At 32.1% G+C, this 16,044-nt stretch overlaps 1 protein-coding gene across 1 annotated transcript; it reads right to left on the bottom strand.

The window, feature by feature from the left end:
* Positions 1-225: 225 nt before the first annotated feature.
* On the bottom strand, positions 226-15,964 carry LOC148617263 (uncharacterized). Its single transcript, XM_088584797.1, has 6 exons — positions 14,718-15,964; positions 14,046-14,130; positions 5,194-5,420; positions 4,356-4,550; positions 1,978-2,215; positions 226-774 (listed from the first exon to the last, which is right to left on the bottom strand). Exons 1-6 carry the CDS (start codon positions 15,906-15,908, stop codon positions 407-409), a joined length of 2,304 nt encoding a protein of 767 aa, XP_088440923.1. The 5' UTR covers positions 15,909-15,964; the 3' UTR covers positions 226-406.
* Between the last annotated feature and the right edge of the window lie 80 nt (positions 15,965-16,044).

Raw genomic sequence — 16,044 nt, 5'->3', positions numbered from 1 at the left:
ACAGATCTAAAAACATAACCTTTCACCTGATTTCATATTTATAGACCCTCGTTTTTGTTCTAAATTAGCCAAGTTACAGTATTAACAATCCTGGATTTTTCATTGTCTTTTTAGTCCTTTAACAAAGAATTGATACTAGCAAATACACATGCTACTGTGTATATCATGAGAGATAGAAACTATGTATATACAATAAAAAAAAATATCACAAATTTAACAAAAGCATGTAAACTACATTTATTTCTCTGATTGGAAAAGGTTAATGTTGAAAGAACTGTAGCCTTATTGAACATAAAAGGTCAATTTCATTTTGTCAAAGTAATAAACATCACCCCTTCCACCACATGAAATAAAATCTTGGCATTTTCACTTATGTGTAAAGATTGGTTTCATTTTTTGAAAAAAACTAGAAGTTTGTCTGCCTTAGTGCCTTCTGGTTTCTCTCCTGTCTTTGTACACATTCATTCATAGTACTAGCTAGAAAATCTCTCTGGTTTTCGAAGGCTATTATCTCATCCCTTTTCCTACTTCGATACCCCCGTAAAACGGCAGTATGGGGGTTATCTTTTGCCTCAGGATGGGCTGTCTTGTATTTAAACTCCCTCCTTGTTATCACAGGTATCAAAAGGTGTCCATTGTTGACAGGAACTAGATCATTACCTGAGTGTGGATCAACATATTTAGGAAATTTCTTACGAATTTCGACAACATCTCTCAGAGATTGCTCTCTTGCCTCCTCTAAGTTGGTAATGACTCTGTGAGGATAGTGTACTCCTTAAAATTGAAAAAAAAAAGACATTGACTTGTTAAATGAAAGACTGCTTTTTTTATTTAGAACATTTCATTTTCAATACACCTATAAACAAAAAATACTCTAATTATTTTTTCCAGGTTTAAATAATGGTACAATAGAATTAGCCATACCATTGAGTCTTGTCTTATCAGCACAGCTTACAAATGACGATTAAAAAGGGGCTATGGGGACCCTGTGCTCCCTTTTCCTCAATAGTTTAGTTGATTATATAGAAAAATGTAGCAGGCCCAACATTCTAGATCTTCCACTGGTCTAAAGACTTTCAAACTATCATGATTTTTCTATGAACAGAAAACATCAATGTAGCACAACTGAAATAGTTTTGTACAATTCTGATGATTTTATCGGTGAAATTCAATAAAGTCATTACTAGATATTTAAAAAGGGAGGATGTACACTCTTAATATGAAGAAGAGGCTTCAGAGAGTGAGAAGCCCCTTGAGATACAAAAAGACTCATATTTGACTATTAATTTGACAGTCTTCCTATCTTTAATCAAATATGATTATTACAAGCTCTGGTTAAATTGATAACTAATTTCAATTTTCAATTTGCAGTTGTCAAAGTTCCAGAACCCTTAATTTCTGACTTAGGACCTTTCAAATTTCATTTACCCTGGTACAGGGCCTTCAACTGCAGGTATATTCATTGACACTTTTGAGTATTTTTGATTTTGTTGAAGTGGACCATCTGAAAAATGAAAAACAAATCCAGGAATTTACTCTTGAAAGTAAATTTGGACCTCTGTTAATTTATCATTTATCACTTTCTAAGTAGAACCCATTTGAATTCAAAGTCTTCAAATTTAACCTTAAAAGGTCAATAAGTCATGATAAAAAAAACTCTTATGGCTATGACTCATATAATTGCATGTATTTCTAAGGTCTCTTATACTTAAAGCATATGTTGGACATAAGGCCATTATAAAAACAAATTCTTCGATTATCATCCAACATTTTTCAAAATCAGGGGCGGGCAAGCAAATTTCTTTTTATCAATTTACGTGGAAAATGCTCTCAATTTTAAAGAAATTGACCATAATTGGAAAAAATATAAAATAAAATTTTTTGAGGAGGGTGACAAAAAAATCAGGAGAGGATGAGAATCTAGGATTTTTTTTTATTTTGGCCTTATGTCAAAATATTCTGAGCATATCTTTATACCTAATTCTACTTTACACCTCTTCATTATAGATGGAGGACATTTCCATGGTTGATGAATGAATTCATTAGGAACCATAGCTATCTCAGGACACCATTGTCTGACATATGACCCCTCAGGGTCACAGGTCATGGCAGCATCTACTGGGTGCATCACAAAGTTCCACTGGTCAAGGCCACTCATTCCACCATTTTGCCACATCATAGCATTGATAGCTACATCAGCATCCAATAAAGTGTCCTGTAATAAAATGGTCATCTCATAGCTTTGTGGTAGTCCTTTAAGACTTACATATACACCATAAAGATCAGTAGTTAACTTGGACATTTACATGTGCAACATAAACAGCTCAATATAAAATGTAACACAAGTATGAAATTTATGTTAAAGGACTTGTCTATGTGGAAATAATAAATACATGAACCAATTCAGTATACCCATGTTTCTAAGGGCAGTAACTCCTTAATAGTGTAAGTGAAACTCATCAAAAAGTGACCTTGACCTTACTTATATAATAAGAAAAAAATATGTACTAGTAGATTTCTTGCATACATCAAATCTGATACAGACACAGACAGAAAACTATAGTCTGGTAAAGTAGTCACATTAATGGAACATTAAGTTACAACCTGCTATGAATGGTGAAAAAAGGGTTGGCATAATGTTAAAAATGGCCTGACTTGAAAACAACAATTAGGATTTTGCTATATTTTAACTTTACCTGTATTTAATAGTACAAAAATATATGAAAATTTTAAGAAATATCATTGATTCCAACAATTTTATTCTCAACTTACCATCTAGAAACTATAGAGGGATGTACAGATGGGTATGCACATTTGGAGGCTATCACATAATACCTGGCCACTTTGTGTGGTAGGGTATAAAAACATTCACTATGCATAATTACAGAAAGTAGTATACACACATTTCTAAGGGAAATAACTCCTAAATAAATCATACAAAAATCATCTAAACAGATCTTAATCTTAGCTTTAATAATAGAAAAAAAAATAACAATATTAAATACATGTATATTCAATGTATTTCTCAATAGGAGCAAAATGGCTTGATGAACAAACAAGGAAGGAAATCTGATCAAAATATATCCTACCAATTTTTCAAAATAATTTAGTGGACTACATCATATAAAAATAATATTTGATTTCAGCTATTCTTAAATCTTGTGTTTCCTTTTAAGAACAGGCAGTGACAAGATTTTTTAATATGTCTGGACATTACAGTCTGTAACAGTCTTTTACAGTGTTTACAAATGGATTACAGTAGTTCACTTCCCGTGCAACACCCACACAGGCCCCATTACTAAATTGACTTTAAATCATTAATAATAATCTCATTATTGTTTTATTGTATCAATAACAAAAATTAAATATTTGATGTATTTAAATCTCCTTTTTCAATTACTTATAGCCAGTAACATGGTTAACTTCAGGAAATAGGAGTTGGTCTTCTCTCCATTAATGGTCATTACCTGATGAACCTTTTTAGGTAGTTAACTGGACAATTAACAAGGAAATTTAAACTTTTTATTATTTCATAAGTATTTCACTCAGGTTTTATAGACAGTTTAAATTTCCTCGTCATACCAAAAGAAGAAATCAGATGAATGTCATCTAACCAAGGTAAGAACTCTATCCCATGAAGTTAACTATAACACTCACTGTAATAAAATGATTCATATTGTTGAAGCTACACATAGACTGCTAATTTGAGGGCCAAACAAATCATTCTCATTACATGTACTTAAATTAACTAGATTGATGAAGTGAATAAACTTTAGTGGTGTTATTTATTTGTGAAAATGTCATTTACTTGTATAATTTGTTCTAGCTATCAAGTATTGTCCTTGAATGATTTAGAATGGTCTTATTCTGTGCATTTATGACTGTAAATACATGTATTAACCTCCATCCATTTTTGCAAATCTTTTTTTTTTTTTTTTTTATCATTGATCAAGTTACCAGCCACTTATTTTTGCTAAACAAGATTGGCATTAATGCTTCTGAATATGAAATACATGTAGTCTTTTTTACAGTAAAACATGTCTAAATTGAACCCTGTATAATTTGAAGACCTGTCTAATCCAGACACTTAAAATTCCTTTTGTAACAATTTTAATGTATTTTGGACCTTGGTAAACTGAATCAGTTTCTAAACCAAACCAATTCTAAAGTCAAAAGAGGTCTAGTTTTGACAGTTTTCAATGTATTTCAACAATATTATTTTTTTTTATTTTAATTCAATACCATAGATTAAGGCAAAAATTTATTTCTAGTGAAAAAAAGTTGGTAACAATCATTTCCAAAGATTTATTTTCATCAAGACTTACGTATTTTAAGACTTATATAGCCTGACTTACCTGGAACCACCTATATCCCTCTATCCAATGGAGATGGAGGTAAGAGATGAGGAAGGAGGCTACCACGTGCCTCATATAGTTGTTAAGCCAGCCTGTCAACCAAAGTTGTCTCATAGCAGCATCCACTAAAGGAAAGCCTGTGTTACCTGTCTGCCAGGCTTTCAAATGAGCTTTGTTCTTGCTCCATCGCTGATGCTTTAAAAAAAAATTACGGATATAATTGCAAAATGAATCATTAAAGGACATAATGTGTCAGTTAACAGTGCAACAAACTATTGTATATGTAGATCTATTGACAATTTCGAAAACTATTTTCAGGAAAATTGATTGATGGACATGATGAACTTTATATTATATTAAAAAAAATATAGGTCACTAACATAATTTTGAGATAATTGAGGCCAGTGAGTAACATTAAAACTTACTTTATATTGAGGTCAAATTGGTTGACTTGGTATATTAGGGCAAAGACACTAAAACTAACTCTACACTGAAGTCTAGTTGGTTGACATGGTTAATCAGGCCAAAGACAAAAAGACTTACTCTACACCAAAGTCTAGTTGGTTGACTTGGTTAATCAGGCCAAAGACATTAAAACTAACTCAACAACAAAGTCTAGTTGGTTGCCTTGGTTAATCAGGGCAAACACATTAAAACTAACCCTACACCAAAGTCTAGTTGGTTGACTGGGTTAATCAGGCCAAAGACATTAAAACTTACTCAACAACAAAGTCTAGTTGGTTGACTTGGTTAATCAGGGCGAAGACATTGAAACTTACTCTACACCGAAGTCTAGTTGGTTAACATAGTTAATCAGGCCAAAGACACTAAAACCTACTCTATATTGAGGTCTCGTTGGTTGACTTGGTAAATCAGGCCAGAGAGTTAGTAGCCAGTATGACAGATCTCTCCAAGCAAGCTTCCTTAAGAACTTCGGTGACTTCATATGTTTGGCTTCAGTCAGAACAGCTCGTGGGCTAATCTGTCCAAAATGAAGGTATGGTGATATTCTACAAGTATTAACATGATCTGCTCTGCAGGATTCCTTCTCATACTTTCTTATACCTGAAAAAGAAGAAAATTTTTACTTGACTTGACCTACTCTGAGCATCATTCAAGGAGGTAGACCTAGGGTGTGACAAAACTCTTGAAATCAGTGATATGTTTGTATCATATTCAATTCCTCCAAAGCCTATCAAGCTTTCATTTGAAACAGAATAAAATCAGTCAAAGTTACTTTGATGCTTACATGAGACTGATGTAAAATGCTGAATACCAACATTCCCATGATTGTAAGAGTTATGCCCCATACCCTAGGTCTATCTCCTGAAATTTGAAATTTGTTTTGTTTGTTGGGGTTTAACATCCAAGCAGCAATATTTCAGCTATATTCAGATGACAAATTTGAAATCCATAAAACCCTGAGTCTTCATTCTTTGTATTTAACATCGGGCTACATGATGTAGCTTCTTTGACATATTCTGGTAGAACTCATTGATGTTGGATTTGGCTTCAAAGGGAAAGCAAAATACATCAAACAGGTGGTTTTTATATACAGATTAATTTTACATAGAATGCACCACATAGGGGTATTTTAATCATAGTCTCTTATGACAGGTTGTACAGAATGCAGGACTGTGGTCACTAAAACAGGTTTGTATTGCCTAAAACCCTTGTACATAGTTCATTTTTTATTCACTGGTAAATAACATACCTAAATGAAGTAAAATACAATAAATAATCTATATTCTAACCAGAGTATTTAATTGTACATGTGTTCAAAGGGTAATATCCTACTCTTGTTTTCTTTTCCCAAATGGGTCCCACAGCTTTATTTCAAAGCTAGAATACTTCAGCTGACATTTTCCATTAGGTGGGATATGTTGTTTCTTTGACATATTCACCATTTCCATTCTAGTTATATTCAAGTAGTAGTCCTTGTAAGAATCATGCAAAATCTGAAAAATGTGATACCGCCCCTCCCCCCCCCACACACACACAAAAAAGGCTACATATTTGTATTTTTGTAATTGATTTTTAATGGGTCTATATGAAATGTGTAATTATTCATTCCAATCTGTCTGCTCTTAGAAGATAATCAACATTGAAAATCAAATGGATTCCATTGTATTTGAGTGTCATTTAAGGGAGTTTTTCCCTTCTACAGTGCATTCTATATAATTTTTATCTCCTATGGGTGTGGGTTATATGACAAACTGAATGTAAATTTCTGTTTACTATGGCAATTCAAACAAAATATAAAAAATAAAAATAGGTTGGCTTTTCACCAATGAATCACATTTGCATGATTCTTAGCTGGAGTGCTAAACTATATTTTAAAAATTCAGAAACACATGTCTGTTACAAGAATTGTTTAAGGAGGTAGACCTAGGGTAAGGGACATAACTCTTGAAATCAGTGATATGCTTGTATCATATTCAATTTCACCAAAACATATCAAGTTTTCATTTGAAACAGAATGAAACTAATCCATATTACTTTTATGCTTACATGACATTGATGTCAAATGCTGAATACAAACATTCCAATGATTGTAAAGGTGGTGTCCCTTACCCTAGGTCTACCTTCTTATAATCATAAATCTTATAAATTTTCTAGCACAGTGCATTCAGGCCATTAGAAGTTTGATCAACTAATGGTTTGTTTTTATTCAGTTTGCAGACTGGTGTTATTTTAATTTCTCTTTTCAATTGTGATCTCTTCAGAAACAAAATTTTCTGAGGTCAACAACCAAGTGAACTTATTATGTGTGCTGTAGGACACTTTTATCAGAATTTTAAGCATTTCCTTCGAGTCCCTTCCTTCCTTGTGTAAAACTTGACTTTCAGACTCAAGAAAATATTAAATTACAGTGAAAGTACTTTTATTCGATACCAATTTTCGCTGATTAAGGAAGAAACATGAGTTTGTGGATTCTTTAATTCATAGTTCAGAGGTTTCAAGTATACATATCAATGGAAATCTCCTTTTTTGTTGGGAAACAAATTTCATTGTTTGGCCTACCCATGAAAATTGGTACAAAAGAACTTTCATAGTACTGTAATAATGATGCACTGGGAGAGATCCAGTGATTTTGAAAAGGGAAGGGGGTAGAAAAAAGGGAATTACAGACAATTATATGCATATCGCTCAAATTTTGCAAGGAATTAACAAATATTTCCAACCCAACCCCTAGATGAGGCTCCCTGATTTGTCACTGATGCAGGGAAAAAGTACTGATAGTATTGAACTGGTCATTATCGTACATAGTACAGAAAAAAGATATTGCTGCTTGGACGTTAAACCCCAACAAACAAACAAACAAACAGAAAAAAGAAACAACAATTGAGGGACTTGTAATTGAAACAATTTGATTCAATGAGCACAACTGGTATGATCAAAGCAATAGTACAAATACAAAATAATTGTCAATAACTAAAATAAAATATTGAAAATGTCAACAAAGAAAATAAGAAATTCCTACAGTGAGACCAGTATAAACCAAACTACTTTTCTACTGTAGACTTTGCTTGGTTCAGACAGGTATTTAGCTTTTCAAGATTCAAAATATATTAAAACTGATATAAAGGGACTATAAGTGTCTGGTTAAGACATGTTTTTGGTTTATTCTGTGTTTGGTTTAGACAATTTTTCAGTTGATTCAGAGTTCAGTTTACACAGGTTTCACTGTACAAATTTTCCAATCACATTCACTTCCTTTTTGATTTGATTTATTAAAAAAAATATAGAAGACAAAAAACATTGCCTCCTAATGCTCAATTACAACTCAGTTGTCCAGATTTTACTTATGGTAATTAGATTTATGGTAATTTACATAAATTAGATGTTTTCTTAAATGATATTCAGTTTTCTAGTTCATCATATGCTATTAATTAATGCAAACTCAGTATATATGGCAACAGTTGCCAAATTAGTAAACGAAAAATAACTCAATTAAAAGGGTAGAAATGCATAAATTAAGCTACATCTTGGAAACAATTTTTCATAAGTGAATAAAATTGTGTTACTTTGAGACTCAAGTTAATCAATTGTTTTGTAATGCACAATATGGCCATTAGTCCGGTGCAGATTCATAGAAGGTCGAGGACAGACCTGGCATACACCCCCTTAAATCGACAAACTCATTATTAGCATGAAATCTTGAATTTTCACAACTTTACCCATAAAATTTTTCTTGCCTTACTTCACTCAGCCTTGAATTCAATTTTCATCCTTCTAATCTGAAATTCTGTATCTGTCCCTGTTAATGTTTCTTACCTCATCCTATTGGAAAGGTAAAGTATCAAGTACGGTATGGTGGGCTATTTTGGCAGGTGTAGAATTTGGTGATTTTGAGGCAAAAAGGTATACAAAGAAATTTTGCATTTCTGATTTTTGAAGATGTTAATTCTCAAGACCTGAGAGGCCAAAAATCCTCTCAATCTTGACGATTAGAATTATGTATAACTGTTCTTCTGTGCATATACATGGTGACTTTCATCTTTACTGCACAAGTAATTAGGAAAACTGGATTAGAGATAGAATAAATTTTAGTATCATGATTCAGGATAGAGGATATGGTACAGTCATTGTTTTAACCAAGGGTCAATTATGTAGATTCATTAATGAATCGTTACTCATCTAATAATAAAAAAATAGGAGATGTGGTATGATTATCATTGAAATAGTTTTCAACCAAGTCAAGATATGAACAAGTCAAGATACGAACAATTTAACTACATATCACCAAACAGTCTTCACTGAAGGATAAAACCCATACCATAAAACAAGCTGTACAAGGCCCCATATTAAATGATGTGAAACTATTCGAAAAGACAAAATAGACCTAATAAATACAAAAAATGTTAAAGTTCATATCACTGCCAACAAATAAATTGATAAATTGGATTTATGATTACCAGAAACACTATGAAGCTAAAAAAAAAATCTTATCTAGATTAAATTCAATCATGGTGTTTATAAAAAAAAAATCATGAATATTTGTATATCAATATTGGATTTAGGCCAAAACAATGTTCTGTATTAAAAATCTTCAAAAGTTACTAAGGTGTTACCTGAGTGGTTCCTATGGTGCACTGTTAGGTCACCTGATGAGCTCATGCCATCACTTTGAATCATTAATGAGATGTCTGTCATCTGTTAACTAACTTAACTTTTTGCATTTTCTCAACTATATGGTTCCCCCTTGAATCACTTCTGTGTTGCACTTGCTTCTCGAGAGCCCTTAATTGACCAAATAAACTTATATTCCTTGTATTGGTTCTTACTAAATGTAGCTACAAATGATACATGTACATGGAAGAGCTTCTATTAATGATCTATTTGAGTTCAATGTGTTAAACAAGATGGCTTCCAGAGATTATCTAAGCTTATGAATGGCCAAAATTAATAACCCAACTCCTCTGAAAACATAAATGTAGGTGCCAATATTTGGAAAGTTGATAATATTGTAAACTTTAAGGCCCTTTACAAATAAGTTCAATTGATTGTTGCAGCTGCCCTAATAAGTCTTTGTAATTGAAACTGCAAGAGGAGGCATTTTGCCTTTAAAAGGTTACAAAATATTACCTTGAATGGTATAAGGTATACATTCATAAATGACTCATCTTTTATTCCAAATCAATAATTATACAGATATAGACAACCAAGATTTCAAATTGTTTATGTGAATGTCAGATTAAGGTTCTTTAAAGCCATTATATTGCAGATGTCATAGCTTTTTTTAAAAATCTTGTTACCGGTATATTCTAAAATATTAGTACTACCAGTTTTAGAATCCAAAAGTGAACAATTTCAAGAGGTTCTTCTAAACATCAGTCTTTATTTTTTCTTTCCTCTTTTTAAATTTTTTTTGGGTTAAAATATACCCATTAGTTCATAAGAGTTGAATTAATTTGAATATAATAGAGATTGTTAATGAGACATGGCAGATAATAGATAATAAATCATATTAATTTTGAAACTTCAGTAAAATATATGTACATGTACATGTAGGGTCGGCATCACAAACAGAGATAAGGTCTGAACTAGTAACACACAATTTATTTCAGTCCAACATAAACTACAAGAGTCCATTGGTTTAGGTGCACCAATATGCCAGTGAAAGATGCATATTTATGCATATTACAGGTAAAACACACAGGTAAATAATTTTTACTAGTACATATAGGTATTCTGTCTACAACTTCTTCAAAGAAGAATAATAAAGATGTGTGCTTAATGTTGAGGAGACAACAATATAAATAATCAGAAAATTGACAGCATAAGAAAAAAAATATTGAAAACATTTAAAAATTATTCTTCTTTACAATGCAGTAGAACCTGTCTAAACCAAACCCTGAGGAAACTGGACACCTGTGTTGACCAGATATCTAATGAAGTCCATTTCAGTTTAAATAAGATTTGAACCTGGGTGAACTAAACACCTGCTTTAAACAAACACAACATTTAGTATAAAAGGTGTTTGGTTTAGACAGGTTTCACTGTATTATCATATAAATGCAACACTTTTTTTCTTTTAGCATATTTACGTTCACCATCTATCATTTTATAATGTACATTTACCTGAACATGTACAATTAAGAAATTTTTTATGTTTCTGGATTGACAGCATAAGAAAAAAAAATATTGAAAACATTTAAAAATTATTCTTCTTTACAATGCAGTAGAACCTGTCTAAACCAAACCCTGAGGAAACTGGACACCTGTGTTGACCAGATATCTAATGAAGTCCATTTCAGTTTAAATAAGATTTGAACCTGGGTGAACTAAACACCTGCTTTAAACAAACACAACATTTAGTATAAAAGGTGTTTGGTTTAGACAGGTTTCACTGTATTATCATATAAATGCAACACTTTTTTTCTTTTAGCATATTTACGTTCACCATCTATCATTTTATAATGTACATTTACCTGAACATGTACAATTAAGAAATTTTTTATGTTTCTGGATTCCAATCCAAGCTATATAAATAATCACCAATGAAAAAACTAGTCTGCATTTTTCCTTGAAATGATTTATATGCACATAAAAACAGAAAAATTACAGATGTGTGTTGAGAAATTAACATGTAAGGGGGGATAAATCATATTTGCTTCAAAAATGTATACAAGAATAAAAACTGGTTTTAGTTTGGTACATGTTCATGTGTATACTATTAATTGTAGTTTAAACCTCTCAATATGATTTACTTTAGCAGCTTAAGACATGATACGATAAAACAAATATCTGCAAGCGAAACCATCAGAAGTACAGAAAACTGATATGCTGGGCTGACAGATGGACAGAATGATAGACACCACACAACATAAAGAAGTCACAGGTAGGGAACTAAGAAAACCTGAAATTATTCTTTTACCACATATACATGGTAAACATGTATTTATAATAACTGAAAATTAACTGCCTGAATGCAAAGGGAGATAAATCTAAAAATATTTTTACTGACTTTTTCATTGCCTTACTGCATTACTACAATGTATGTTGATGCAAAACAACTTTCCTTTGTAAGAACAGTAAGTACATTTCACATTTCTCCTAAAGTTAAGAAATATTGCTAAAATTTCTTGTTATGTTAAAATCGAAATAACGGATTGATGGCTTTCATGTAACATAAATGTACACATTGACATACATTTTTTGTATTGTTATGTTACCCCAGCATCTCACCAAGGACTCTTACATACATGTACATACAGGTTGTACACGTACATGTATGTACGTATGTATTACTAAATGTTCAATTGTGCAATATTTTTCCACAGTAGCCAGATTTAAAAGGGGAGGGTTGTGATCATCCTAAAGAACTTTAACTCTGACACATTTTTTGCACAATTCCCAACCGGGTTGTTGCCTCTTTGACATGTTCAACATATCCATACTTGTTACATTTAAATGGATCAATATGAACAAATACATTAAAACCTGTCATAGATACTACTGTATTGCTGCTCGGGCATTAAACCCCAACAATCAATCAATCAATCATAGATACCACCTGTATGCATGCAGCAATAATAGGTTTTAAAATACTTTGATTACAATATCTTTATGTAGCGCATTCTACAAATGTATCTAAAATTACCTAGTATATAAAGACATACCTGTTAAGTGTTAAACCTTCCACGTTATGTGGGAGACTCACGAAATCAATGAAAAATTTAGAACCTCCCACATAAATGTACATGTATAAAAGGTAAATGCTTCATGAGTTTGCATGACATTGAAAATGTATTAGCTTATTTTTTTTTTTAATTTTAAAGAAAATCTGATTTTTTTAAGAATTTTATTCGTTGAACTAAAGAAATAAATTTGACTTGATGATATCTTACAGGAAATTATTGTACATTTATGATCCTATTATATTGGCTGTGGTCCTTATAATTCCTACTTTTTTTCTGTTTATCTTATCATGTACATGTACATTTGTATCTCTCTTTCGATTATGGTTAATAAGTTATATCAAAGTGCAAAAACTTCAAACTTGTTTAGTTTTACAGAATAAGGGCAATAACTCAGACCTAAACAAATTGCAATATAATTGAAAATTTGTTAGTCCCTTACATATATAATTCAAAAGTTTTGCAATACTAAATTTTCTATCAATTTACTTTGATTCTTTGATTTTGACATATTTGAAAGACTGAATAAAAAGATAAAAAAAGGAGTTGTATGCAATATATATGTACACTACTGTCAACACAGATTTTAATTTCTCCATTCTCCACAGTGGATATATTATGAGTGGAGTCACAGTGTCTCTATTCTCCACAATGGAGTCACCATTACTAAAATTGTCTGTATTTCACTACTCCTGTCTTTATACCAAGGTATATTTAATAGTTCTAGCAGTTTAATAACATTTCTCAGTTATGGACAGAAAAAATACTGAATAGTAATGAACTGGAGCAATTTTATCTGACATATGTAATTTTTACTTTGGTGGAGTGATAGCGGAAGACATCAGTGACTCCAGTTTGAAGAGTGGAAATTTAAAAATTTTGGTTGACGATAGTGTACATGTACATCAATACACGCTTCATACAAATGAGTAGTAACTGTTTTATGCTGTTTTGCTTTGGGACTCATGTACACATTTGTACAGTTGTACATGTCTTATTACACATGTTTGTGTTGATATTTCATATAATTTTGATGGCTTAAGGTTAGAAAATTATTAGTTCATTCTGTCAAGTGTGTATCCTACTTTGAGTTATTTGGTAATTTGGTACAGTGAAGTTTGTTTTACATCAGATTTCAATTTCAGTTTCTAATTTTATAAAACATACATGTGTTATAGTCTGAAACTCTCATCAGATTTTGAAGCTTTGGTTAGGAGTTTACCTCATATTAAACTAACAGACAATCACTAAAGTCAATTTTCTATGTACCGGTACCTACACTGCTTAATATTGTAATGTACAATTAATAATGTGTAATAACTGAGGTCAAATTTGGGCTATCAACGGCTCAACTCTTGGTAAATATTACCTTTAAAGTTAGATTTATCAGGTTAAATGCAGTTTGAATTTGTCATTGACAAGTAAACTTTACGAACCTTTTTTATACATTTACAACTTTCAGTGAAACTGACAACTGTTATTGACTCATTGACATTTTCTTTTATAAAGACAATTTCTTTATAATAGTAAATACATGTACACTCACCTTCTGTAAGAAAATGACCAAGAGCATCCCATGCTCCATCTTCACTGAAATTCCAGGACTTCAAAATAGGTGCTGCCCAGTCAATCTGTCAATGTAAAGATGATGCATATTTACAAAAGATATACACCAATCATGATTGAAACATACATGTATATTGTACACGTAGTTCTAAACCATCTTTATGTTTTAATGTGTTTTTAATAAAAATGTGGATTTTTACATCTGTAGTTAGGGATGTTAATGCAACAATTTACAGTGAAATGCAGTTCAAAATAAATTAAATCAGGATTCACTTGAATGATTGTTGCAATTTTTATACAATGTTGATTGTAAAACTACGTGTACATGCAGTTGATAACAAAATATAATTCCATAGAAAGATATAGCAGTGAAATTATCATTTTTCGCTTAACATTGTAATAGACAAATGTACATGTACATGTATATAAATTGTATTATCCATCATCAGGTAATCAAAGCTGATGTTAAATGATGACAGTCTTCATAATACATGTATAAACCTTTCTGGTCCACCAGCCCAAACCATATTTTGGAGAATCTTATCATTACTGGCCTGCAAGTCGAATTGCTATGGGCCAACCTCCATTTTACATGTCTTAAGCTTCAGAGTACTGGTTTCTTGTGAAGACTATATTGATCATATGACCTTACCACTGATCCATCTTTTCTCCTTGGCATCTTGGCTAATTCTAAATCATCAAGAGTATCACAATCAGGTAAATGAGAACACATGGGTAATAAAGCAGGACTCTCTACTGGTTGGCCTATTGGTTCTGCTGCAGATTGTCTACAGCATTCCATGAAGTGGGTTACTGAGCCAACACCTCTCATACCTAATGTCTCTGTATTAATGGATGATGGTTCATGTAACAAATAAGAGTGAAACCTGTTACATTGAATCCCAGATTTTGACAGAGTTTTACATATTCTATCATCCCTCTCTTTAAGAAAAGGTTCATAAATGTCATTGACCATCAAGGAATTAGCACCAGTCTGTCTGCAAACAGTTTTCAAAATGTCTAATGAGCTTTGATGCTTTGCATGGTAGAACAGAATTCTATTTCCAAACCTGTCATTTAAACTCTTATTTAAATCTTTGAGAGCACAATGAAGCCACAGCTTTGTAGCACCTCCCGCAGCAACAACATTAAAGGGATCCTCTTCACGAGAAGACCAAATGTAAACAAATATCACAGGACCATTTGTTGCTGAAGCAGCCATTACAGCAGGGTTATCATAGAGTCTAAGGTCTCTTCTGAACCAATAGATTACTGGCTTGCTATTCAAAGGTCTAGGAACAGATGCCTGACCTTTTTTTCTTCTTTTCTTTTTTGTCATCTGTTCAGATATTGGAAGTCCTGGGATATTCTGAATGCATGCTTGTTTAAAAGGAGTATCTTCCTTAAAGCTATGCTCATTTCTCAAATGCTTGAGTGGTTGTACACCATTTTGGTGTATAAACTTGTCATTTCCACTGCTTTGCAATTTCTGTTGTGGGTGATATTCTGTTATGCCTAATGACAATGATTTAGCCAATTCAATATCAAGTTCAAAATCTATGTCACTTGTAAGGTAGCCATTTTCTACACTACAACCTATAGCTTCATTGGATTGTGTGTTAGTCTGAGAAAAGTATTCTTTAAATACATCTAGCAGCTGCTTATGTAACTTTGGTTTCACATTTCTGAGTGGGTGTATGAATGCGCTGAAATGGTGCAGGGTATTTTCAAACCCCTCTAATGATAAAATCAAACAAAAACATTCTTCAGCTGTGGTTGAATCATGCGCACACTGTTTCAAAATACTGCAAGAGTCTTCTGAAAACGGGTATGTGTCGTTCATTTTGTCATCTGCAATGATTTGTTTATGTAAGCATATCGGAACTCCTCGGATTAAAAGGTGCATTCTGAAACTTCTTTGTATAGTCTACGACTACGGGTGAAAAAAATATATTTTCATATGAAAGAAATCAATAAAA

This window comes from Perna viridis, chromosome 5 (genome assembly GCF_037379345.1).
Source record: "Perna viridis isolate PV_CMFRI_1.1 ecotype Kerala chromosome 5, ASM3737934v1, whole genome shotgun sequence".
NCBI classification, from domain to species: domain Eukaryota; kingdom Metazoa; phylum Mollusca; class Bivalvia; order Mytilida; family Mytilidae; genus Perna; species Perna viridis.
Note: the sequence above shows the minus strand (reverse complement) of the source record. Positions and strands in the feature narration are given on the sequence as shown.